General features: G+C 36.5%; 1 protein-coding gene across 6 annotated transcripts in view; it reads right to left on the reverse strand.

Annotated features, from left to right (window-relative positions):
* The window catches only part of LOC128891846 (disabled homolog 2-interacting protein), a 412,576-nt gene that overhangs the window by 239,546 nt on the left and 145,477 nt on the right, over positions 1-27,553 (reverse strand). For 4 of the 6 annotated variants that reach the window (XM_054151719.1, XM_054151724.1, XM_054151720.1 and 1 more), the window contains exon 2: positions 13,956-14,341. The exons of 1 other annotated variant lie outside the window; for it this stretch is intronic. In XM_054151719.1, coding sequence (XP_054007694.1) covers positions 13,956-14,187 — 232 coding nt within the window. In that variant the 5' untranslated portion in view covers positions 14,188-14,341. Of the gene's footprint in view, positions 1-13,955; positions 14,845-27,553 lie in introns of those variants that run through there. One more of the 6 variants, XM_054151718.1, reaches the window with a different exon arrangement.

Here is a 27,553-nt window from a genome sequence, read left to right on the forward strand (position 1 = left end):
GAATGTATTGGATCCAGGAAGATGGGAAGAGAATGCGAGCGAAGTCGAATTTATTGCAAGCCGACTGAAATTCTCGCAGGAATACTGTGCGCATTACGCGGGTCGTGCCCGCGGATAAAAATGTAATAAAACAGACGAATTCCGAGAGAACAGTGCACGTAAGATGGATATAGAGGCGCGCAAGACATCTTTTATACTATTTCAAACTTAAATTTACTCTGCTTTTTCCCCGTATCTTTGACATCGATTTTAACAGGAATGTGCAGATTAATAAGAAAAAATATTCTGTGTATTTAATATAGGATAATAATAATAATAGATTAACGAAGTGCAACAACAGTAACAAACGATGCAGTAATGTGGCTGAATATTGATTTTACACGTCATGTCAGAATTCATAGAATGCGTACATCGCAGCGAGTGAACCGTTTATAAATTATGCTTACCGACGAGACGCAAACCAGATACGAGAGACGAAACACGACTGTTGCCTTTCTTTTCATGATAGTTAAGCGGAATGGAAACCCCCTCGATCTGTGTACAAAGACGTCTTATTCAAAGGGACCCTTTCCCCCCTCATTGGCCGCTTTCGATTCTCCATTTCTCTTTCTAAGCGACTCGATAACAACCCACTTTACCTTGGTATCGTGAAAATTGAAGGAAGAATACGACGCATTCAACCTGTCTGAGAATCGATGAAGACTTCGCGGTAAAGAGCGACGTACCGATACACTCCGCAAAAAGTGTTTTCAAACCTAACAAGGGAAATTCGGCAATTGATACACGCCGAAAAATTTGAATTCTTAGAAAAATAAAGCTCATGGGAACTCAATCACAGAGGCCCTTTCCATTTCGGCAAAAATGAAACTTTAGAAAAAAATTCCTAAAGAAAAGAAAAATGGATTTAAAAAAAAATTGATCTTTTGAAAAAACAGACAAATATTTTTACTCGTGTAATAATTTTCACCGTCTAGAAAATAAATTTCATCCATGAAATCGTTATGCTAGTCTCTGGAAGCTTCGAAACACATTATGTATTATAACACATTCAATTTATTTTTTTAGTGGCCAAAAATAAGCTTTTAGTTTTTATTTTAAGACCTGTACGTTGACATTGTTTTCAACGAATAAATTCAGTCATATAATCTGATTTAACTGAAATTTTTTAGCTGATGTTGAATTTCATGTTTTTCATATAATTTGTAGATTATTGGAAAACGTTCTAATTGGATTGCAGATGTTTATGCGTATATGAGAATATACACAAAAATGCAAAAATATATAAAGTATCAAGAATAATAAACACATTATACCGCGTAGAAGATAATACATACCTTAACTTAAATTTGCATAAACATACACAGTCTAATTAAAATATAGCTACACGACTTGCAGAAATTAATGTAACCATGAATGTCAATTTTAGGCGAGTGATAGTTTTCCTTTTTTTTTCAAATACATGGGTTGTACACAAACTCTAGACACATTTACCATACCAATTGAATAAAACATTAACGACACTCAGTATTTTATCAATCAAACTACTAACCTTCGAAGTAACTTCTCTCTCAACTTATAGAAATGCTTTCCCTGTCAAATACTGATTGATCCTGTCAAATAGGAGATACTTGTTACTCAAACTCCCCAGCATCGAATTTACTTTGCCATTCGAGCAGTCTTCGATTGTTCCTGTGAATGAATTCTATTTCATCGTTCGTTAACGCAACTCATATACTGTGCAACGGCCCACATACACGTCGGCAATTCCGAGAGAAAATTCCACTTCTGCTTTTCTATGTCACAAACCGAGATCTAATTGTTGCTTTCAATTGGGCTGTATTCCAGTTTTCTATGTCACAAACCGACATCTATTTGTCACTTTCAATTGCCATTAATGCATAAACGTTCCGCCGTCATTGAATACTACGCCAGTGTCTCTCAAATTCGGTTACCAAACGCGTAATACATTTTCTACGAAGTCACGTGCAATTTTTTTGTAAAGCAACCCGATATATTCTTTTTTTTTTTGTTTCTATAGTTACATCCACCTCACAGGGTTATTAGCAACTACATGAATTTCTGGTACGTCTAAATTTGGGTGAATAGTTTTGTTTGTTTAAGGAACATGATTAAGTTATTACAATTTTCAATTGTATTGGTGGCGTTTTGTTTCGTGAAAATTGTAATATTAAAAATAAAATTTTAGCTGGTCGCAAAAGAGATTGCAAATAATAGTTAGGCGTCTGAGACTTATTTTATTTCTAACGAGGTTTCACACGTTTCTCTTTCGAAGCAACTAAATGTATAACTATTTCACGGAATGTTAACGTCAAAAATAGAATTTTAATCGATATATCTGGCTAACTTAAACATTTTTTTACAAATAATAATGTGTTTGCAAAGGAATGTAAGTCTTTACACTGAAATTACCGAGTTGGTTAATTTGACCCATGTATTTTGGACTTCTGTTTAAAGTTACTGAATTATTGAATTTGCTGCAATTTATGGTAAAAATTATTAGAATAGGGAACTAGATACATATCGATCAATTGATTTGCACCTCCTCTCTCTATTTTCAAAGATATAGTAGTGTGTACAAGAGACACGAGTTGAGAGTCGGTAGTATTACTGTTAACAGAAATAATGCCGGACATCAAGACAAAAATACATTAATTCGAATAATTAATACTACAATTTTTTTTTTTTGAAATACAAAAAAAAATATAAAGAGTATCAGAACAATTCTTCCTATAATCAAACACCTGCAATGTCTACGTTAGGTAATTAAGATCTAATCAAGAAACTCGAATCGAAGGGTACCGATAGTCGAAAATATTTCAATAAATTCCACGTTCGTCGATCGAAAATTTAAGAAACACTGTACCCAGCGAGATGAAAACAATCGAGTCCAAGGCTCGTTAAATAATCGTGACGGAACTGAACTGGGTCACAAGGTTCTCTGTTAATTCTTTTCACTATTAGCGAACAAAGGAGAACAAGATATCGACTTTCGTGAATGCTCCAATTTCTCAGACACACAATGGACTGCGATGACCCTGCAAATTGGTGGAGATTATAATCGAACTCTTATTAACGGGATTAATTGCAGCGAGTTTCCCTTGCATTCTGTCGAACTAACTTAGGAGGGAAGAGAGCCGTCCTCCTCAGTTCCCTCGATTGCAGAGGAAGTTTCCGAAGCGAGCAGACTTCCCTTAACTTGTTTCGCTGAGTCATTTTTGTTTTCAATTTTCTTTTATTCATTAATTGATGAAACTACAAACGGACACTGTTGTTACGGCAATCAACTACAAACTTTCATTTTCCATAAAAGAAAAAAGTTAATTTTTTGAAAGTCGGATGCCAGATTCGCATAGCTCTAAAAGATTAAGTGGACGTAACAAATAAGGTTTCTAAGCAGTTCAATTGCACATTGTTAGCTATATGAAAATTACAATACCTAATCTAACGTATGTTCGCAATATTAATGAAGAAACGTTATTTAATTTGCCGTGGTTGCGGCGAATGCCGCACCGTAGGTAGAAAATGGTCGCGAAATAGGTTGCTCGAGTCTAATTGCATAGAGAGGAACGTGGGTAATACGTTGTTGATTCTTTTTCTTTCCAGGCAATTAGGTTGCGCAATAATTATTACATATTGGAACGGCAACGACCAGTTCCAGAAGAGATGTAGGGAATAATTTATGGACAATTAATTCGCGTCAATTACAGCAACCAATCGTAACAGAAATCCAAGAAACGCTGGACAGTGTTTTACTAGGAATCCCGTCGAGGGACAGTCAAAACATCCCCGTTACAAGCGAAACGTTAAGCTGGAACAATTTCCTGGTTTTAATGGGGACCTGCCATCGGCGAACGGCGTTCATTTCGAATAATTAATACGCAGCGTGACTTCGTTTCGCCAGATTCACCTTCGTCGCCCTCCCCCTTCCTCCTGCCTGAGGATTACACGAAAAATAACCCTCGAATTCGCACCTTGATAAATTCGCGAAAATGCTCAACTTTGTTAGCAACTGCTGCGAATTGCAAATAGATAATTATTTAATTAATTCTGAAGGTTAGGGAAATTAAGAGGAACTAATCAAATTTCAGTCGCGATTCTACGAGGCGTTTCCTTCAAAGTAGAATGGTTAAATACTTAATAAGAGGATGAACTTATCAGACTTCAATTTAAGTCTTTATGTTACAATAAATTATCTCGTTTGGTAGAAAGTTGAATTTTTCTGAATAAATACTACCTTATCGTGTATATAAATATACAAGGTTCCGTTTAAACAAATTCATTTGTATTTCAAATTTTCTCTGCCGCTTCACTTACAACACGATTATTTACTCCATATAATTTTTCTTTTTCTACCAAATAACTTTTGTAAAAAAATATATTTTTTTGATAATTCCATTCTCACGTGAGATATTTAACCACTTCATTTTAAATAAAACACCTTGTATATTCCAGGAACTATTTCGTAATTTTAAAACTTTTGTATGGAAGTCGTGGATCGAAAATAATTTGTTACACGAACCTCATTATGTCTGCATTAAAAATGTATGCAAGTTCGATTGAAAACAATAAGAAACTCGCTAAAAATTCCTTAATACCACTAAACTACTACGAAACCTCTATTAAAGCCGTGACAAGCCGTTAATAATGATTACCAATCGATAAACGTGCACAATAAAAAAAATGTATTCATAATTCAGTTTTTTGAATGTATTCTCCAAACGTGAATGCCATGAAATATTCTATAACGTCGTCAATTTTTACTTTCGTGTAATTATTACTTCGGCATTTATTTGCTCGAGTGATTTCCTAGATGAAGAAATTGCGAACGAGGCTAATAAAATTCTACGGTTACCTGAATTAATATCTAGAAGCACCGAGGATTGGAATTCACGTGGAAATGTAATTAAAAAATATACCATTAAATGTTCGAATCGCATGTTAAACGAAGCACGTTGGAAAAGAATAAATTATCCGAATGACTCTTGCTTGCGCGTGGTTATAGGTGATAAAAGAGAGTCAACGACACCGTGAAGTGAATAATTAAATAATTAAATTCAGAAATTAAACGAAATGGTATCCCGCTGAGTGAAACGCGAACCCCGCAGCTGCAGCTGACACTTCCATTACGTGAGCGTGTGTTCCCGTTGCACTTGCAACGACAATACGCGACAGTCGGATCCGCAGCAGAGACACTCCAAACGAGAACAATACGCCATAATCGAACGAGGATTTCACTTATTTGGTATTAGTTCCTGTACTTTCCTATTTAACATTTAAGCTCTTTTCGATTCCATAATTATCAAAAATTTATCAACAATATGTATGTTTCATAAAGATTAGGTTTCATGTACATTACAGTATGATATATCAAGAACATTTAAATGGCTATCGATGGGAAAAAAGATGTATTTATTAATTTTTGCTGTTTGAAATAAGATAATTTTAAATATTATTTAAAGAAAGAGTTTTATTTCCCTTATAATTAAGAAGCAATAAAAGTGTGTAGCATTGCAATATACAGTTTCAGGCAAATACGTGCATCACGGTAAACTGTATCGAAATTAACACACAGTTAAAAGTAAGATAAAAATGTATATAATATACCGAGATTAATTAATTCAAAAATATATTAAAATTCGGTACTGAAAATATAACCACTTACTGTTTAACACGAATAATCATTATAAATAACCAAGAAATAATTCCTTTCTTAAAACATAAAATAAAATCCAGGCAACAGTAAATTATTATATTTTGGCATGACCAGAAGATTCAAGTATTGATTTTCCATGCTCCAAAAGCACCGCACCGTTCTTGAATAAACGAACACAAATAGAATCTAAATAATTGCTCCATGAACCCGCTCGGTTCGCGTTTTCCACGTTATTAATACTAAACACTAAATTAGAAGATAGCGACGATTCGCGGCACGTTAAATTGGAAAATTCAGGTCAACCGAGGTTTATTCCCACCACTGTTAGATCACGGATAATGGAATATCGGATATCTGTCACGAAGGGAAAGAGTAATAGGAACGCGGCTGCCACTCCGCGATCTAGAAATATAGTCTCCAAGTAGAGAGTTAGATAAGTCACACGGTCTCGTGATAATATCCATTCGTATCGGTGAGCCACTTCTCGATTTACATGTCATTTCAACTCAGTCGAGATACATCGGGAAGCGTAATTCAAAATTCTCCAACTCATCTAACGATGCCTTCTATTCGATACGTCGCGCGTGAAACGTTACGCTACGAAATGATCTATGAAAGATGCTCGACACGGTTTCAGTCGAGTGCAGATTAAGAATTATATCTGCAGAATATACTTTCATAAGTACTTCACTTTCATTGGTATAATACACGTTAAATATGAAGCTGATATCATTTAAACAACTGTGATCAAAGTGAATATGACATATGTATGTTGAATATATCTAAAAGGTATATACACTTATGAAAAACGAAATATTAATATTGTTATGTTAAATAATAAAATATATTCTACATACATTGTATACATTTTGTGTATATTTTTAATATTATTTACGCCATGAACGCATAAAATCCGCAGTCTATTCATAAGAAAATACATATCTAATTATATTTAATACTAGAACTATCAGGCAAGCAAATTTTAATTCTTTTTAAAATTGCACAATTCTTAAAGATGTTTTTCTTATAATTTTTAATGATAATTATTAAAATAGAGTTAAGACTAGTTATATTAATAAATTGATTAATGATGTGCAAATGTGTTCCTCTTATTTCAAATCTATAACACGACGAGTTTGAACAGTTGACAATGTTCAACGATTTCCATTAGGCCGTTCCATTGCCGAAGACAAATCACGATATCCCAGCAACACCTTTATAATTATCGTACCGACGTTTTTAATTACTCGCGCGGCTGACTTCGACGTCGACCCTTCCGTTCGATGCAAAGCTGGACTTATAACGTGGAACGCTTTATGTCGGATCACAAACGAAGTCTGCGAACGTCATGATACAAGCTGGGCTAATAGAGTTCGACCAGCGAGTCGTACTCTCCATGCATTTTCTCATTTACTCGTCGAAATTGCCCAACACCGTTCTCCAGCCACCCTTTTCCTCGATTTTCGACCGCGGGAAACAATGAATTCCCGAGGCGAGGTAATTTATAAAAGCAGGACAGCGTTCATTAATGGTAAAACGAGTCGACTCGAAGGTGAACAAATAGCCAGAAGCTTTTCGACAATATCTTTATCGTGACGTATCAGTTTCGAAATTTGGGCGCTAAGAACGTGTTTAATTACTGTTTTAATGACGAAAACTTGTATTAGGTTGTCCCAAAAGTTTCTTTCGCTTTTTTAATAAGTAACACATGCACAATAGTTTATGTTTTATGTTACATTACTGAATTGTGCGCGATTCATTTTGCTCCGTTACTGTTACAACGTGAATATCTATGAAATTAGATTGTCTATTTATATAAACACGACCACAGAAAATAATTGAGTGCAACTCGCGAAAGAAACTTTCGGGACAACCTAATAGAATTTTCATATCGATCAAAATACGTATATGTTATAAAAACGAACATAAGCTGTATGTAAATGCAAAAATCGATAGGCCAGTTCGGTTCAGTCCGGGTTGTTTAAAAACCTTTTAAATTGTATTCTTAACAGGCGAATTAAAATGGTTGGAGTTGATCTAAGCGGAGAATGTTTTTCTCGTGAACTATAAGTGGTTAATTATAAGTGGTCCTTTTGTGTTCCACGTTAAGGGAAAAGGACGACTATTAAGCTATAACTAAAGGTAATTTAATTAATAAATTTAAGTAATTTTTCTATTAGTGTACTTACTATTACAAAAAGTGTTCATAATGATAACCTTGAAATGCCTCACCCATTATATTATCACTCAAACTTAATATTCTTATTCATTCCTGTACGATGTATTAAGAATTACCATAAAACTCAACGAATATCGAGTTTACTAATCGATCAAAGGAGAAAATAGGAAAAGATTTCTATGAAATGACTAATACTACTTGTCATAGCCTTCTAACGTATCTCTTAGTTTCGTGCGCGAGCCATCTCCACATTTTGACTTAACCTCGCGTACATCTCCGCGTTTCCAACATTTCCCACCAACGCAAACTTTCGATCGCGGCAAAACAGGTTCGTAGGGAATACTTGGAGCGAAAAGTAACTTCCAAGAGAAGCGACTCCTCGATTAGCCGGCTGGGTTGCCGCGTCCGAGTCTGGGAGACGTGAAAATCAGCCTCGGGTGACCTACCCTCGTTTTTCCTTCCTCCGTTGCCTTCGACGCATCCCAGGGCCTCTATACACTCTATACACGCTCGTAAAGTCGAATCCTCTTGCGTTAGACTCGCGAGCGACCAACGCAGTGGTTCTTAATCCTTTTAAGCTCACGGCGCAGTTTAAAAGAAAATTCTTCATTTTTTTCAGCTTACGGTACCGCGAGGGTAAAACAAACCTGGCTACGGTTTTCAATCCTGAATAATTACACGAATGAGAAATTCGATGATAAATTCTAGTTTTGATAAGTCTCTGTACGCAGTTGTCTTGACGATTGTTTTACTTTTTTTATTATAGTTTTGTGTACTTCTGTACTTGTGTAAGTCTGACGTTCGAACCACCCTTGAAGTACTATTTAAAGGCGGATGTTAAGGTAAATGGTGTATTATGGAGTAGTTCTTGCACCTGAATTATTGCTACATCATTCGTTGGGTTTCAGGGAATTACAAACTCACAATTAATTTATTGCCAGTATGATGATAAAATTGTTAAAAGCAGATAAAGTCGGAAGTGGACGTGGCGAAAAATTGGAAATCATTGACTTAACTTCGAGATAAATGCATGAAATATAAAAATTCAAACACGTTTCATAGTTAAGAATGTATATTTGTATCGTATTCAGAAAAAACACATAAATATTAATTAACACTCATAAAAAGTGAAAAAGATAAGATATCAGATAACGGTGTATTTAATCGAGAAAAGATGTTTGTAATTCTCTTGTAACTTACACATCGAACAAAATGTAATGTAATCGACACAAAGAATACGTACTATACTCTGTTCTTTACTTCTTCAGATTTATTTTTATTTATCAAAATCAGTTTGAAACGAAAACTTCAAGCTCTTCAGGGACACTGTCCCTTCAGGGCACATACGTATACGTTTAGTTCCTGAGATCTTTTATATATTATCGCATAGAGATAGTCATTAGTAGCGTAAACAAGCATTTACAAGTTCAATTTTCCAATAACATAATACAACAACATCATATCGAAATAGACAGATGTCATATCAACGTAAATATTAATTTGAATTTTCATTCATTTCTAATAAAATAATTTATCTCCCGAGAGATTGAGCACTTGAAATAACCAATTTCTAATTTTTCATCACGTGCAATTCCTACTTCGTTTCCATTTTTCATAACTTTTGCATCATATTAAATAATTGTAAATTTACAATTCTTCGAAACCTGCCATACGATGTCTCACCAATAAATTACCAGTCAGATCTATTCCTAAATTGATCGCATTGAACATTGAACCATCCTTTTGCCATTCTCCTCGCACTACTTCCATGAAAAATAGGTAACCACCCATTCTAAGCTATATTTTTAAAAGCAAAAGCTTCCGGTCGATCCACTGGCAAGCATTCGCTGGACAGAGCAGCCGACTCGACGATAGTGTGCCGATGCACGGTGGTTAAGCATCACTGGGGTAAAGAAACGAGAAAGGAGGACGAACCGTGGCGGAAAGGACGCGAATCATTTACCTACATCGATTTATTGCGACTGTGGAAGATTGTATCTGCGTACGGCATCTCTGCCGGCATTGCATCCACGCTGAATCACGATTTAATTGGTCCCCACCGCGAATCGATCACATGGAACCTTTTCTTTTGCATTCGTTCGCGGGCTCGTGCAAGCGCGTATACCTTTTTCTTGTGCCAACAGGCACGAGTATGCGGTAGTGAAGTGATACGAATAGCGCGTGAATTACGGGGCCCGGCTAATGCGAGGGAATTATCTTGTCACGCTCGGAACACGGACCACTGGCGTTTCGTTGCGAGACATTTTTATGCGACTGACGATATGACGCTTCGGAGTCACGGCGATTTAATTCAAACCGCGGCCATAGCGATGGGTCTTTTTGCTGATTCTTAGTGCACGCCGATCGGTGTCAGGTATGACTGGTAAGTTTTATGCACCGGGGAGGACAGATCGGGGCGATAACGGGCTAGACGATGAAGATGTGCGAGGATTAAAATTTATGAAGCTATTACTTCAGTGGTCTAGTTAATTGAAACTTCGAACGGGAATTTATTACTCACTAGTAGAGTCTCTACTAGAGACATGACGTTCTTGTACACTTATTGATTCTGAAGAAATAACTCGTCGAAAAGGACTCTGTGAACCTGGCACCCGACTTTTCAAAAATTAATTTTTTTGTACAGAGAATGATAGTATGTCGTTTGTACTTGATTGTACCATCAATAGTTTCGTTTGTATCTTCATCCATTAATAATTAAAAAAAATTAAAAAAATAGTCAGCACCCGACATTGAGATTTTTAAAATCTGTTTTCTTTCCTATTCTTTAGAATCGTTCGTACAATAGTTTAAAATTTTACAAACAATTGCTGATACGGTTGAATTATAATAGTTAAAGTATTGAGGTACAAACGAAACGGAAAACGGCACAAACGGGTACAAACGATTCTAAAGAATAGGGAAAAAAACAGATTTCAAAAATCTCAATGTCGGGTGCTGACTATTTAAAAAATTTTTTTTTAATTATTAATTGATGAAGGTACAAACGAAACTATTGGTGGTACAATCAAGTACAAATGAAATACTATCATTTTCTATAAAAAAAATTTATTTTTGAAAAGTCGGTTGCCAGGTTCACATAGCTGTTGAAAAGTCATCTAAGGGTCGATATATTATATATATATTTGAATTTGTATTTTTATCAGCTACGATATTACAATAACGGATATATAACATCCCCATTAAAAAAAAAGACACTAGTGACTTTGAAATCTCGGAAAATACGACCTTGAGATTATCTTTTCGTCTATTACAGTACGCCCCCTTCAAACCAAATAATGGTTTCCTCTAACATTTTTTTCTATCGCGAAAAACACGCGGGATATTTAAAATGCAAGAGGTGAAGACATCCTGTATATGTAATTCTTTGTATTTTCGGATCATTGTATTTGTATGACGGATCAAAAATGATGCATCGTTTAACAGTTATTCGAACAATTCGTTCAGATATGAATTTCGCTCGGTCTCGCAGTACCCACGCGATGGCGCGTGTAGGTCTTCGACTTTTCATTTAACGCGGGAGATTAATTCGCGTCGGTGAATCACGGTCGAGGATACTCGTCTGCGAACGCGTATCAGCCACAGGCCGCATTGTATGTTAATGCCAATTGGCCCTGTGGCTCTGGAATAATTGTGCAAGTGCACCGAGAGCGCAGATAGTTTGCAGGTGAGCACGCGTTTGCGATCGTCCCTCTGCCCTGCGGTGGCGCCAAGATATCGCTTTAATCCAGTGGTCTGCAAATCTATTGAAAGATTCCTCCAAAAAGGAAGAAAATTTCTGAGATGTACATATACGCGTACAGACAAACGATTTTTGTTATGGTAATTTTAAAATAAAGTTGACTGGATTGTTTGTGAATTGATAGATAAATGAGACGTCGGTGATAGGTTAATCAACCTTAACACGTTGAGCGCCACGCTAATTTTGGCGAAAATGTTTATATGACTAAAATTTCATTGCAAAATAATTTGAAACTATACAATCCAAGATCTGCCACGGTATTTGTGGTTACAACATCAGAATTCAGTTATCCAGATTTATTTTCTTTGACACTTCATCTTCAGAATAAGTTTTTTAAATTCCTAGTGGAGTTCTGTCAGCCATACATGGCTGACGTGGGTGACGTGGCAGTCAACGTGTTAATGAACCTAGTATTTCTATAAACTTAAACATAATTAATTACTTCAATCCTCTTTGATACGAAATACTAGCATTCTATATTTCTAATCCACGTTAGGTTATCCAACTTTTGTGTAAACTTCCAAAAGGTGGTTTAAGATTTTATTTTCGAATAACAAAGTACGCTTATCAGCGTAGTCGTGTTAAGATACCAATATAAACATAAATAATAAACTGTACGAGTTACGCAAATCGAAAATCCTAAATCCTCTTTTGAAAACCATTTTTAATTCATTAGCGGCAGAACAAGGAAGTGCAAACATATATGTATACAACTTACACGGAGTTGGAAAACATTACATATGAAGTATTAAAATTAATATTCTGTGCAAATATACAGATATTAGGATTGCAATGGTACTTGGTGATCCAAGTATATAAGATAATTTTGTAATTGAATTACATAGTGTACATTCAAATTAATTTTAATAACAGACATTCATTATCTTTCAGAGAGCACGGTAACAGTGCGATGTAAAAATAGCAGTCGTATCTGACTTGATCGAATTAACAATAATAATAATAATAATTAATTTTCATTCGACTCAGGTTTTATCGACTACGATATCGAAACATACGGGACACCAAGGTTCACGTATCTTGTATGCATTTCTACGGCTTATCGCAACAGTTAATCGACGGTAGTCGATACTTTCGCACACGCATTTCTTCGCAAAGCAAAGTGTGTCACAATAACTGTCCGCTGATGTGTCCCATTTTTCTGAGGACACTTGAACACATGAAAATTCAGTTCAAAGCCTGCACTCGGGACCATAAACACCTTTTTAAGTATACCAAACCTGTATCGTACTACTTATTTACGGTTAATTTATGAAACTTCAGTTGTCCTGTTTTACCACCTTTCACCCATCGTCTTTGGCTTTCTCTTTAGTTTCTTGATGCTGTCCCTGTAGTAGTGTTCGACTATCTAGGGTGAACGTTAACTATCTCGCCATAGAATTAATCATCTACAAAAGCCTTAACACATCGTTGACCGGTCACGAGTAAGCTTGTGACACTCGTGTTTGCATTTGCACTATCTATTTCAATTTATTAAACTCAGGACGATATAAAATATTCCAAAGGATTTGCTCATCGTGTTATGTTTGTAAAATATTTCATTTCAATTAATTATGTTGGTAAAATATGAATAAAGTTTATTGGAGTTTATTTAGATTGTTTTAAAATAAATCCTGTACCGAATAATCATCGGCGTCATCCAGAGTTTAAATTCTTTCAACACGACGAAATAGACTTGTTTCCAAAAAAATTCCTTCGTAAATCTCACGTACTTATCAACCGCTCTCGTCGCGATATAATTGAATTTCCAAAGTATCATTCGCTTATCGAATTCTTTTATCAGTGACAATCGAATTTATCCTGAAAAATTCTATTTATCGAGTTACCTTTGACGCGGGAAAATGAATTTATCTTGCAAATTGTTCTCTGACGAGTCCCACGCGCAAATGCAACCTCTGTTAAACATTCCTTCCAACATTCAGTGAACAGAGTCTATTTAACTGAAATTAAGATTTTAACCACTTTAAAAATCACGGAAAGGGTTTACTTCTACTCCAAGAGGAACCAAAGTTTGAGAAACCCTGTCTCAAGATGCACATGTATCCGCGCTGCAAATGTATCTCTCCTCGGAATTCCAAAATCGACCGTTTGCCAACATTGTCGTTCGTTTTCGCCGTAAGGAACGCAGCGAGAACAAGCTGTAAGCGACGAAAATTAAAAGGAAAAAAAAAAAATGAAAGAGAAGGTAGAATTTCAGAGATCCCGGTGGCAAGAACTCATCGTTACGTTTCGCAGGGTAGGAAGGGTCGCAATCATCGTGATTCTTAATCTGCTTGGGAAGGATTTCGCTGAAACGGAGCGCGGTGAAAAATATCAGAGCTTACCGCAGTAATGGACCAGGATATGAAGAGTGCCGGCGTGAATCCGGGAGTCGCACCAGGAAGCAACGTCGACCTGAGGCTCGAACAGAGAGAGATCGAGGCCCTCCATGTCGCTCTCGCCGCAGGAGTCGCTCAGTGGCTCGAAATTACCACCGTTTGCCACCTCGTCTTGATTCGCGACCTCCTCGCTAAGATTTTCGCAATCGCCGCGACAACGCGACGGCGTCAACGCCATTTTATTTTTTTTTTTTTTCACCCAAAATATTCTCGTTCTCTTACGCCTAATCGATTCGATCGCGTGGTAGTGTCTGGTCGGTGGATTTTGTTCAAACTCGCTGAAGAATCATCGTCGCTCGTCGAGTACGTGTCCTCCAGCTACGGATGGGAAACTGAAAGCACATTTATTCGCAACAGTCTCGCGCACACGGTCCAAGACCGTCGAAAGTATACCGAGGCATATCGAGACTTCGTTTTCATGGCATAATTGCGCGGCAGCTCGCGCTTTCAGACTGCGATGCTCGCTTAATCACTTTCGTAAATTAGCTCTATGTCGCGGTAATAGCCGTCCCAATAACGCAGCCGAGTATGCGAGGCACGATATTTTTCGATAAATTGGTCACGTAGACGATGACGATGGGACTCCACTATACCATGAAAACGTATCGTGGGTGGATCGGTGGCGATAGAGAATACGTTGCACAATGCTTGTTGATTTTATTGAATTTAATCGATACTACTCTTGGAAGTCGTAGAGTGATAGCAATTTCTAGAATAATTTTTAGACACGTTTGCCCTCGTCAATGTTGAATTTTATGAATATCATACGAAGGAATACAGAAAGTTGCAGAATGGTTGCAATTGCTAGAAATACTTCCTTCATTAAAACTTAATTTTTTGAATATTAATCCTTATGAGCTACACTGTATATGTAGTTCCTACAGTTTATTGACCTTTTAAGGTATTATTATATACAAAATTATTCTTGTAACTATTCTTTTTGTAAATTATTGTTGTACCACTTATAATTTTTCTTTGTTTAATCCCCAAGAAAGCTTCTCTAGGATGTATCCCTAAAATCCAAAGACTTTATCGTTTTTTGGCTAGCTTTTCGAGGAGTCGTGCCACTATGGGTTGGGATCCTTGCGTAGACGCGATCCTAACCAGCTAGACGACAGAGTAGCTTAAAAATAACGTCGCTGAAGTCTCTCCTGAAGAGGACGGTGGAAAGGCCAGCCGAGTGGATCAAAATTGCGTCCGTGACACCCGAGAAACGAAGTGCACTCGCAGTGTCATGGTTCCGAAAGTGGAGCTCTCGCGTCTGAAGCGCGAAGACCCTCTTTAATTAAGCGAGCTCCTGATTAATTGTCTGGTCTCTGGTCCATCCCTAGCGCGATGTGTCAACTGGAGTTATGACCTATCCAACAGCACCGGGCAAGCACTCTTGTCTGCTCCATGATCCGAAATAACTCGACAATGTGAAACGTGTTTCTTTCTATTAAATGAATCATTGTGTCTCGGGAAACGTGATTCGAGGCAAAAACTTGAAACGCATCGTTAGGATAACAGAGATGTTAGAAAGGTAAAGCAGTCGACGCGTCGAGAGAAGGAATATCAAGAAACTTAAAATACGCAGAAATAATAAAACTGATTGGAGGTAAGTGTTCGAGATACCCGTTGAAAACAGTTTAGCACATGGTTATGGAAATAATAAGTTGATTAATAATCATTTTGGTCTCTATATTATATTTTAACGAAAAGAGAGACTTATTCAGCGGTAGAAGCAAGCAGACGCGAAATTCCTTCGTTGAATTTAAATTTTAATTGACGTTGCATTCCAATTCTTAACCTTATCAAAATGCAATTCTACTTAGCCTGAATAATGAATGAAAATGTCGAAATTATTCGACTCGTCGTATTTTACACTCAACCTATCTTATCGAAGTATCATAAATTTTACAATAATCTGGAAGAAATGAAACAAAAGATATTCTAGAATGTCTAGCAACATTCTTTTGCAACTGGTTATAAATTATATATACATGTTACTCGGATAGCATGCTTCCAACATAGCATATAAATTATTTAAAGAACACCTATAGAATGAAAAAGTGCTATGGAATATTGAGAATCCCAACGTCTCTAATGTAAGCGAAGATGTTAATTTAAAGGAGAAATACGTGTTCCAAAATTCCTGACGATACTAAAATCCTCGAGCTAACAGGACAATTCACTGCTGATCGAGATCAGAATATAAAAAAAAAAGTATAAAACTCTTTAATCGCTTCCCTATCCAGTTTCTCCTTTTATGAGTCGATGTAAAAGATGTAACGTGTTTTTTTTATGACACCTTTTAAACATTTTGATGCGGTTACACAAAGCTGTATTAAAAAATTTTTACACTAAATTTTTTATTCTTTCATTTAGTGATTCTTTTAGACGGTAAATACAATAATATTTAGTTTTTTAGCGATTGTATTGGTTTAAATCTTTCATACCCGTTGTATTATTTTTTAATATATACAACTTTCAGACAATTTACATTAATAATACACCATATCCACCGTTTCTTTTCCTTTTATAGATTATTTTTTTCATGAATTAGCCTGCGAATGTTTATGCAAATTCATATTTCTATAGATACAGATGAAGAAATGAAAAAATGAAGGTATCTTTTATCTTCTAAACCATGTAACATATTTTATTGTTGATATTTGATATATTTTTGAATTTGTGCAAATACCCATACATTCTTTCATATTTAATGCATGAACTTCCGCAGTCTAATAACCCATTCCTAAAAACAATCTAAATTATATTTCTTCTCATTCGTTCCCAATCTCACCACATTTTCATCTAAACAGGCTAACGTGTCCCGAGAAAAATAAAATTTAATATTCCGACACGTCAAAATATAATACGTGCAATACTAATAGAAATATGATTAAGTGACCCTAACAAGTATTCTCGAAGGAAATGACACCTTCCAACCAAGTTCCAACGAAAACCAGTTAAAAAACGAAACAGAATTTCCACCAACGACAATTTTCCAACGCATGCACAGTCACGCTAACTTTCGAATCTGAACTCCTGCTCCACTCCGATGCATCGAAGATTACTTTTATTCTATAACGGCCTCAACGAGCGAAACAACTTACACCTAGTTCACAGCTGAAGCGAAAGTAATTTTTCCATCGCGTGGCGTTTGGAATTAGTTCGTGGAGTTTCTCAAGACGAAAGGATTCTTATGAATGGGCGCGTAGGTGGCTTGTAGTACGTGACTTTGGTTACAAAATGAGATGCATAGGTAAGGTCAGATCTTACGACCAAGTACCTAGACCCTTGTCATCCCGTAGACTGTTGTTCTCGTGTCACGGGCTACAGTTTTAAATCTGATCTCACCTCCCTTGCATTTCTAAAAAGGAATCTTATTTCGAGTATAATCGAAGCACCTCTGACGTTACGTGTCTACGCCTTTTTTAATAACGATGCAAATACGAAGTGATTGTTGTTTTCGACTTACAAGCTACAGTTTTCGATTTCATTCCATCTGCATTTCTAAAAAGGAATCGTATTTCGAGTACATTCTAAGTATCTGTGATGTTATATATGAAAAGCAATTTTTTTTTTTTTTATAACAATCCAAGTATAAACAGGTATTCTTTCCTTGTACCAAATATTTAAATCGATAATCCTTTGTATGAATAAATTCTATTTGATACACTATGATTTACAAACAATGAGACTCAAAACAAAATAAATATAAATAAGATAATATAAGAATAAAATAAAATATAATAAAAAAATGAGGTGCTTAATTTATGTGCATTTATCTGAATTAAAAAGCTTCTTCTGAGTCCCCACTGAATTGAAAAAAATTAGACTATATAAAGCATAATTAAGGTCAATTTAATTAAGCACCTGCGCGAAAAATGTGTGAAAATTAGAGTGAAACACATTAACGACCTAATTGATTCAGCGTCTCTGCGCTATACTTATATAACAGATTAAACAGCTATGATACCAAACATAATTAAGTAACAGTCAAGCGATTTGCGGCGACTCGAGAAATGTGCGGCAAAGTGTTAACTCGGCAATGTATCATAATAAATTGTAACAGGAAACTTTTGGCAGCCAAACAGTATGCGGGGTAAAGGAGAAAATGCGTTTAAATTTGTTACTTTTCTCAACACTGTTTCGTGCAAAGCAACGCCTGAAAGGAGCATCGTACTCGCCTCTTCAAGGATGGTTTGAGAAATTGGGTGACATTTTTTATTAAAGGATGAAGAATCGCTTTATTTTAACACGGTCGGCGCGGTGGCATGCCGATGTAATGCGAACTGGCACGAAGACATTAATTACACGATGGCCGTGAATGAGATATATCGGCGACGGCAGCGTGACGCGCTCTTATGTCGATAAATTATTTACACGTATTTACACGGACCGCTTCCTGTGCTACCTCGATCCCGCCGCAGCGATTGTAAAAGTGAAAAAACCAGTTTCATTGAAAAAGGATAACGGGGCTACGAGGAACTCGCATACCGAACCCAACGCTGCGTCTTCACACGCTGAAAATCTATTACGAAATCGTATATACAACACCCGATTTCCTTTCGAAAGCTCAAACGTGCTCCTAGTTTCGCCACGATACTTTTTAACCCTTGTGTTGATAACAGTACTCGGGTATCTATCTCCATATTTTATAAGTAATTTATTACGTGTTTTTATAAAAATATCGTAGAGCCGTTTCTAATCTCCAATCCATGTGGACATTTTTGCATCGATTTACGCTTTAAAATAAAGATTTAGTCAAACAGTCCATTCATGAAATAACAAATATTAATTAATCAACCAACCGTGACTTTCTTGTTTATTAACACAAGGATTAAAACGAAGATGGTTAATACATTTTCTATGAAAAGAGGTTTACGCAAATGAAAAAATTAACAAATGTACCTTTTAAAACGCCTAAAATATTCTCAAAGTTATAAAAACATCACAAATTCTTTCACAAAAAAAAAAAGAAATATCCCAAGAAACACTTAATACTTGGACTTCTAATGTGGTTTCTCCCCTTAAAGATACGTGACTGAATCACGAAAGGACACCAACAATACAATAAACACAGAAATTTATACAGACATACTACACTTAGAATAAAATCATATCCAGTATAAAGAAATACACTTAGGCTAAGATGACTACTATTAAGTATTATATGTAGCAATGTAAATATTTCTATTTTTGTATTATTTGCATCGAGGACTAATAGACTTACACAGGTTTAAAGTCCGTATCTGTTTATTTTTTTTTTAATAAACGCCAAACAAACAACAAGATACGTGACCGTCAACGTATACATAAAAATGTACGAAGTTGCCAAAAATCGGGAAACTATCCCCTAGGAAAATAGTCGATAGCGGGTGAACCTAGATCGCTGCCAAATCCGTCGAGGCTCGCGTCTCGACGGTGCCACACGGAGATCGATGGGGGTCAAATTTATTGCGCCCGCGGCCGTGCGCAAAGATCAAGATCACGCTTCGCGGCGATCACGTCGAATATCACGGCACGTGAACTGGTTTCGCGAATACCGAGGAAACGTGACGTGTGCGTGGTCGCGTGTGGGTACATACGTGTGCAACGACAAAATAAGAAAGAGAAAGAGAGCGAAAGAACGGGCACCAGAGTGGGAAAGAGGGAGGGAAAAGGGCGTAAAGAGAGAAAGAGAGAAAGGGGAATGGAAAAGGAAAGCAGGGCCGTCGGAGAGGTCGTTCGCATCGAAGTTCGAAGTTGGCGGTCGAACCTGTAATCGTTTCGTGACTACGGAGGTAGAATTCTTTTCGGCCCCCTTTCCTTCCGCCTCTCTTTTTCTCGGTGTTGCCCTTTTTCCCGCCGTCGAGCACGATCCAGAAGAGTAACGAACGATCCTGTGGGAAAGGGATTGCTGCTCGACACGCATAGTTATTTTCGCGAAGGGCATCGCTGAAATTTCGGACACGCCGCCATTCGAGGGATGTAATTTCGGTATTTAGCGCCCAGGTACCGTCCGTTACCTTCATTTTATTTAAAGAATCGTCCGCCGGTGAGATCCAACGCGCCTCATCGCCCCTACCCGAACCATCCCTCCCCCGACCATGCGATTTAATTTACCCTTCGGGTCGTGATTTATTCGCAGCCGTGGCGAAAAAAAATTCGTTGCGCGTAAATCCGAGATCTGGTATGCAAATTAAGGTGGACAAATCCGATGGGTTCAACGTTCTCGCATTTTGCAACAGTGTATTATAGGATAGTACTTACTGTTAGCTGGATTCTATGGTTTCGTTTTTGCGTCCTTTGAATTTGTATGGGGCAAGATTTATACCTCAATTTTTTTTTCGATAAACAATCGCAGCTTAATTCCTTCGTGCTGCATCTAAATGAAGCTATGATTATTGTTATTATTATTATTATTATTATTATTATTATTATTATTATTATTATTATCTTCCAATACGTATCGGTGTCGTTCCGTTGCAAATCGAACAAAATTGAAACCAAAAAGAAGATTCGTTTAAAAATGTTGCTTTAATCGTGCTTCGTTAAGTTGCAAAATTAAATTGGGAATTTGTGTGCCTTCGGCGAAATTCGAATGTAAACATTCGATTCCATAACAGAATTGCATTGAGAGAGCGAAGCGATATTTATGCGCGAGAAGCTGGTGATTTCGATGCCAGGGTGAGAGAAAGCTCGCGCCGCTACAATGCTCTGTTCAGGGCACGAGTGTGACCAGATTAAATTTTTAAGATGCCTAGATAGCATCGAATTTAAATATTGTAACTAATTTTGTATTAGTTTAAAATTGTTTAAAAAATTTCAGGCGCATACAGCCTGCATGCCTGATGACGTACACATAACGCGCACACTTTGATTAACTTCTACTTGCAATACTTATGCAATACTTATGCATTAGCAAGAATCATTTTATACAAAAATTGAATGATTTAAAGGGGCACATTAGGCAGTGCATTTGTTCCCTCTACAAATAGAGAGTTTTGGAGATTTTAAGGTCAAATTTGTTCTTTTAAATGGAATGCAATATTTTTTTTAACAATATATCGGATTACGTAGAGTTCCTAATAAAGTGACCTTCGAAAATGCTTTTTCGAAACTTTTGTTAAGAAAAGTAATGCACAAACACTTTTCTTCCTAAGGAATCCACCAAACTGTATGGTTTCTTTGTATTGGGAACAATCATTTTCAATTAGAAATGCTTTTTATAAACTTGTATCCAGAGAAGTAATACGCTAATACTCTTTTTAGTGAAGAGTTCGATAACAGCATGAAACAAAATATCTATTTTCGAATTGGAAACATTCTTTCCCATTATAAATGATTGGAATTCTTTCTTAAAAGGAAAACTATGCTCCAGCAACCTAGGATGAAACGCATCCTTCTATTGACAATGAGAAACTTCTTTCCTATTAGAATCACTACTCTCAAATCTGTCTTAAATGAAGAAATATATCGACAATTTATCTAATGAAGAGTCTATCACAGCCTAGGATAAAACGTTTTCTTTCCTTTAAGAAGCTTCCTTTCCCATTAAGCATTCTTGTTACAAATATATTTCACATGAAAAAGTATATCTATACACTTCTTAACGAAGAGCCTATTAACGACTTACAATGAAATACCTTCTACCGAGAAGCATTGTGCTCCATTAAAACCATACTCTTGAAATTTATCTTAAAAAAAGGAACATTTTGATAGTCTATCTAGCGAAGAGTTCACCACAGCTTCCTTTCTAATGAAGAACACTTCAATTAAATTTTTCTTAAAAGAAGAAATATATAAAATTCTTCTCAACGAAGAGTTTTCCAACACTCTAAAACGCCTTCTACCGAGACGTATCTTTCACCATTGAAATCACTATTTTCAAAACTTCCTTAGACGAAGAAATAATAAAATTTCCCTTAACACAAAATCCTTCGACGGCCTGTAATAAATTGCCGTCTACTAATAAGCATCTTCTCCCATTAAAGCGTCCGTCAGGACACTCTGTGTAAACACTTATTGAAACCTAGTGCTTCAAAAAATCAATAACTTCGTACCATCACTAAAACTCTTTAATACAAAATTCACGTATCGATATTTAGCTGCAATACCGATTTAATATTCACGCTAGTCGCTACAAAGGCCTCATCGATTACCAACTCAAACATTTTCACGTTCAGAGTACCGAAAAATCCTGCACTCTGATTTCGATCACGTTTGAGAGAATCAGTCTCATCGCGTATCGATGGAACGATCGTGATCGACGTGTCGCCCAGCAGGTGCGACTCGGGGGACCACCGAGCGAGCCTTGCGAAGAACCCACTCCCGAAGACGTCGAGGCTCGTAAAATCGTAACGATGAAAAAGGGTGTACGCTCGGGGCTTTTGACACGAATGTTGATGAACTTTGACATTCGAAGGAGGCTGGTCGGGAACGAACGGACGTGTACGCGGTCGACCTTAAGCCTCTGGAAAGGATCTCGAGAGGATCTGTTCCGGCTACCATGAGAACCTCAGCGATGCCTACTTACGGCCGCAGCCAGACAGAGCAGAAAGGAAGAGAGAAAAGAGGGAAGCCGAAGTGCCTACTTACGACAACCGCGATCCCTCGTAAACATCGGATGGAGGTCTCCTGGGAATCCGCGGCAGGAACAAGGATACCAGGTGCACTCGTCCTGATAACGACCCTGGAACTACTCACCGCCTCGAAGATCACATTCCTGCGATTTTTTCCAGCCAATGGCAGATTTACGATCAAATTCAGCATTACGTAGGTCTCTGGGCGATAAGGAGATGTCCTCTACGGCGCGGGAGGAACGAAATACATTTGAGTAACGTTACTGATCGAGTTAACGATACGTTGCGCGTAAATCGTATTGATTATGATATTTTGGTTCCCTTTGAATGTATTCTGTTAGATATTGCTAGTAATTGAGACTACTCTGCGTCTAGTAGTCAGGGTATAGGTTGCTAATATCCTCGGGCTAACTTTATCGGTCTACTTTGGTGTTTGATGACCCTGCTTTCATTTATATCGTTATATTTTTTATATTATACCATTAGTTTGATAAATTGTCTATAATAAAAACATTAGAATTTCTGCAATCAATAAATAAAAAATACCTCCTAAAATATTATTGTGAGGAAAGAGCCGAGTTTGGGCATTCAAATATGAGTTGCTATCTATTAGCGATCTGTGCAAAAGGGATCGAACTCTATTAGCGAGCTGTTTGACACAAATCGCCAACACTCTTTAATACAAAATTCACGTATCGATATTTAGCTGCAATACAGATTTAAATGTATCAAAAATATTCCCGGTAACAGTAGTTGCATTTGAATGCGTAAATCGGTTATGGGAATTGTGACTCGAGAGGGACGCGAGCAACAGCGGCAACGTTATACGCGATGGATCGCGAGGAAAAAGGAACAGAGAGGCCAATGAAAAAAGACGGATGAAACGGAGAAACCAGAAACGAGATCGAATCAGCTGAGAGAGAAGCCGCCTTCTGGGTTGGCACGACGGAACCACGACGCCTTCTTAAATCAATGGTACGGCGAAGATTTGTCAAAGGTGAAGCCGAGAAAATCGAGCAATTTGTGCTCCAAAGACGGCTACCGTACGCTCAAACCATCGTTCGTGCCACGGAGCCCTCGAGATTGTCATTGATCATGCAAATTGCGATGCTTTTATTTCATCGACGATGAATCTACTTCTTCTCGCGTAAAATTTGAGGGAAACTGACTCTAGAATAAATTCGATCTCATGAATTTTTTGAAATTCGTTATGGCGCTGAAGAGGATGACGCACTGAGTTTAGGACATTTTCTATTTCTTTTAGGCTGGAATAATTATGTGGGGATGCCAAATCTGATATATATATATACTACTAAACATTTATTAATTTTTAATTTTCAATGTCTTGACCGATATAGTTCTTGAAATCAATTTATTATTCTATATAGTATAAAATTCTTTTCTACTTTATTATATATAATTTATAATTCACAGAAGTACAAAGACGGCTTAAAACATTTTTATCAACGTTACGACCTGCAGTTTATATGTCTTCTTTTGTATCAGGCTCAATAAACTGAAAAGAATTAAATATAATAGGTATGCGTTCTCCTAAAGAACAAATTTCACGTAATTTAAATGAATAGTTTTACAAATTATAGATTGTACATAACGGAATACAAAAGAATTTCCTTATAGACTCTCAACAGTTTGTTATACGAATACTATACTTACTAATTCTCTTTTATATGGAATAATAAATGGGCTCAAAAGCAAAGAAAAAAAATTATAAATTATAATAAATGCTACATAGACAAATACAATAATCTCGTTTAAAATTAGCCTGTAAAATTGATCTATAGAAGCGTCTATACTCAATGGTTTATAGATTTAGTCTATATAGAAATAAATTAGACTGTAAACAAAAATTCCTAAAAAATTGCACTACTTACAAAACAAGGATGAAACAAAAATGATTTAATAATAATGAAAAGGAAAAGAGTTGGCAGTCCCTCGCGGATCTGTCGCTCACGTTACATACGTTATCGCACCTGTTCAAGACTAAATCAACTTGTTTCCTGATTACCGAAATTGAAATGCTTCTGTTTCCTCGACGAAGCATGTACTTCTTCGCTCATAGAATTTCAGATAACGCTCATACCAGGAGAAGCATGTTTAATTCATCGAGCTTTTCCTGTCACTCGTTAGAGGACGTGTTTCCTAATTATGCAAATTGAAATGCTTTTATTTCGTCTACGATAGATTTGCTTCCTTTGACTGCTGAAATTGAGATAACACAGATACCAGGACAGGTACACTAAACCTGTCAACTCTACAGATCCTTTTCTATTACACGTTAAGTAACTTGTTTCTCGGTTATGCAAATCGAAATGCTTTTATTTCGTAGACTGCTTCCTTTCACGCAGTATTTTAGATAAGCCCGATCTTAAAGCAAGTCCGTTGAACCTATCGAGTCTATTGTTTTGTTCTACTTTAATTGCCGAGTCAAACAAGGACAATAATTATGCTTTTGACACAACTTATCGTGTTGTAGTTTCTTCATGAAGCACGTTAAGTAATTTTCATTGAGTTTCATTGGTTATTTATTCATCTAGTGGTTAATATGGACCTCCTTTTATAGCGACTAAATGGATCTCGTTTAATCAGTTATGTAATTAAACCCACTGCCTGATGCCAGATAAATATCGATGTCTTTCTAAACCATTTTATTAAAGAAACGATTCAATTACTAATATTTATAGTTCTCTTCGTTGGGTCAAAATTCAAAGATCAAGGATTTCTATACTCACTTTTCATTCAAACTCGCATAAATAATTCAAGAAATCGTCGTATACTTTACTCCACATTAAAAATTCTTCTATACTGTACAAAAATACTTCTCCAAAACGTACAATTTCTTTACTTCATCGCAATGGAACAGTTACGAACCATAAATAGTAATGGGCGAATGTGTCTTCGATAAAGTGCTCGAAACAACATCGTGTGCCACTTAGTTATGAAATTACATTACCTTGCGATTTGAAGATTACAAGAATATAATGAAGTGGAACACCTCGATCGACTCGATGTGAAACTATAAACTCAAGTGTCGAACGGTTCCGATCTTCCGATACGGTTGAACAATCGCTAAACAGCTACGGCCACGTTATAACAGAACATTCTCCCGTTTGACGCGGGTCCACAACAAACTTATCTTCCCAACAAAGACGTCTACTTCAATCACGTCTTCCTGAATAGTTCAGAGTTGCCTCTAGATAATTTAACGCTCTGTCACGGTAGAGGATCGAAATTACACGGAACCACGGGGCAATATTCGTTAGAATCGTCCGCCAAACTACCCAGCAGTTGTCCAACATGTCCTCAGATGTTCGAAAACACGTAGTCGACCCAGAAACTTATCCCCCCGCACTAATTTCGGAGCAGACGTGCTAGTTTCCCTTCTAGTGAGTCTATGATTAACCCTAGGCAGAGGTTTCTGGGGTTCTTCCTGACATTTTTGTTATATATTGTTTATTTCGTTTTCTTCGATTACTAATTTTTGTTTCATTAAACTGTAATTAATCTTCGGATAGTGAATGTTGCTTGAAAATATTTGACTAAGCATGACGCTAGCAAATGTCATTTATATTTAATACGAATATCGTGTCAATAAATTGTATTTCTGAATTGACTGTTTATTTTTACAGTGTATATTCTGAAATTATAAATGTTACTTAATATACGTGAACGGTAAAGGGAATGTTTCTGAACTTAAATTTTGACACTATTGCACACTTCAAAATATAATTTCTTCTTTAAAATCAAGATATTTTCATTTCAAGAAGAATATGTAAAATAGCTTTCGTGTTGTTTTTATGTGTATACTAAAAATATGACAAATAATTAATTGTAAAATATTTATGACAGAGCAAGGAAAAATATGCATATGTTGTTGGTACTAAATAAATCGAAAAGAAAATGTTTACTTTTGACACAAGTGAGGGTCTATCCAAATAGAAGTTTAAATTATGAAATTATATGTATTATGTTTCAAAAATTAAAAAACTGTCCAAAAACGACACAAAAATAAACATTTCAATGCCACACGTGCAATAAAATGATAGAAATTAAAGAAGTAAATTAGTTTTCTACGCTATAAATCGCCATATTGATAAAACTAATTGAATTGAACATTTTACAAATAATTCGTAAAATGTAAATCGAATTGTAAAACGTAAATCGAATTTTTATTTCAAAGAGCGAAGAATCAAGGCATAAAAGAACCGATCCGGAAATTCAGTAACTGGACGAATGAAAGGTTGCAAACGGGGCAAAATGATACGCCAGCGAATGAAAAGTCGTGGAAACGCCAAAGGTGGTGGAGTCCATTCAGTCGAAGGAAGTCGCTTCGTTTCGTCGAGTCTTGCCGAAGTTTTCACAGGGAGATCGTATTGCGAGTGGAACCGTCTCATAAATTATTGATAACTCCCGAAGGTTTTCCAGAGACGAAATAAACGGTTCTCTGCGAACTTTCCTTTGCCTCCAGGGAGGATCAGCTGCTAGGGTTCGCGGAGAAAGGGACTCGAAGTCGAGCAGCTCAGCGAGAAAGATGAAAACAGAACGGTCAAAAATTTTGATCCATACCCGAACCCCCTCTTACCGCTCGCAAGTATTTAGATTACTCTAGACACGAAACTAAAGGGGGAACGAGCTCGAAAGATTTCATTTCACATCGTTCTTGTCCGATCTTTATGGTAATTATTGATACGTTGTACAGGAATGAATAAGAATATTAAGTTTGAGTGATAATATAATGGGTGAGGCATTTCAAAGTCATCATTTTGAATACTTGCTAATAGAAAAAATTATTAATTAAATTACCTTCAGTTATAGCTTAACACTTTATCTACCGAGCTATTTAGAAACAGTCTTTAATTTAAAAAGAATTTTCTACAGTAGCATATACCAATCTAGGCTGACAATAATTCCTCCATACTATTACTGGGTACATTGAAAGCCAAGTCTGTTTCCAAACACTGAACATTGTAAGTA

This window comes from Hylaeus anthracinus, unplaced genomic scaffold (assembly GCF_026225885.1).
Source record: "Hylaeus anthracinus isolate JK02 unplaced genomic scaffold, UHH_iyHylAnth1.0_haploid 12002, whole genome shotgun sequence".
Classification (NCBI taxonomy): domain Eukaryota; kingdom Metazoa; phylum Arthropoda; class Insecta; order Hymenoptera; family Colletidae; genus Hylaeus; species Hylaeus anthracinus.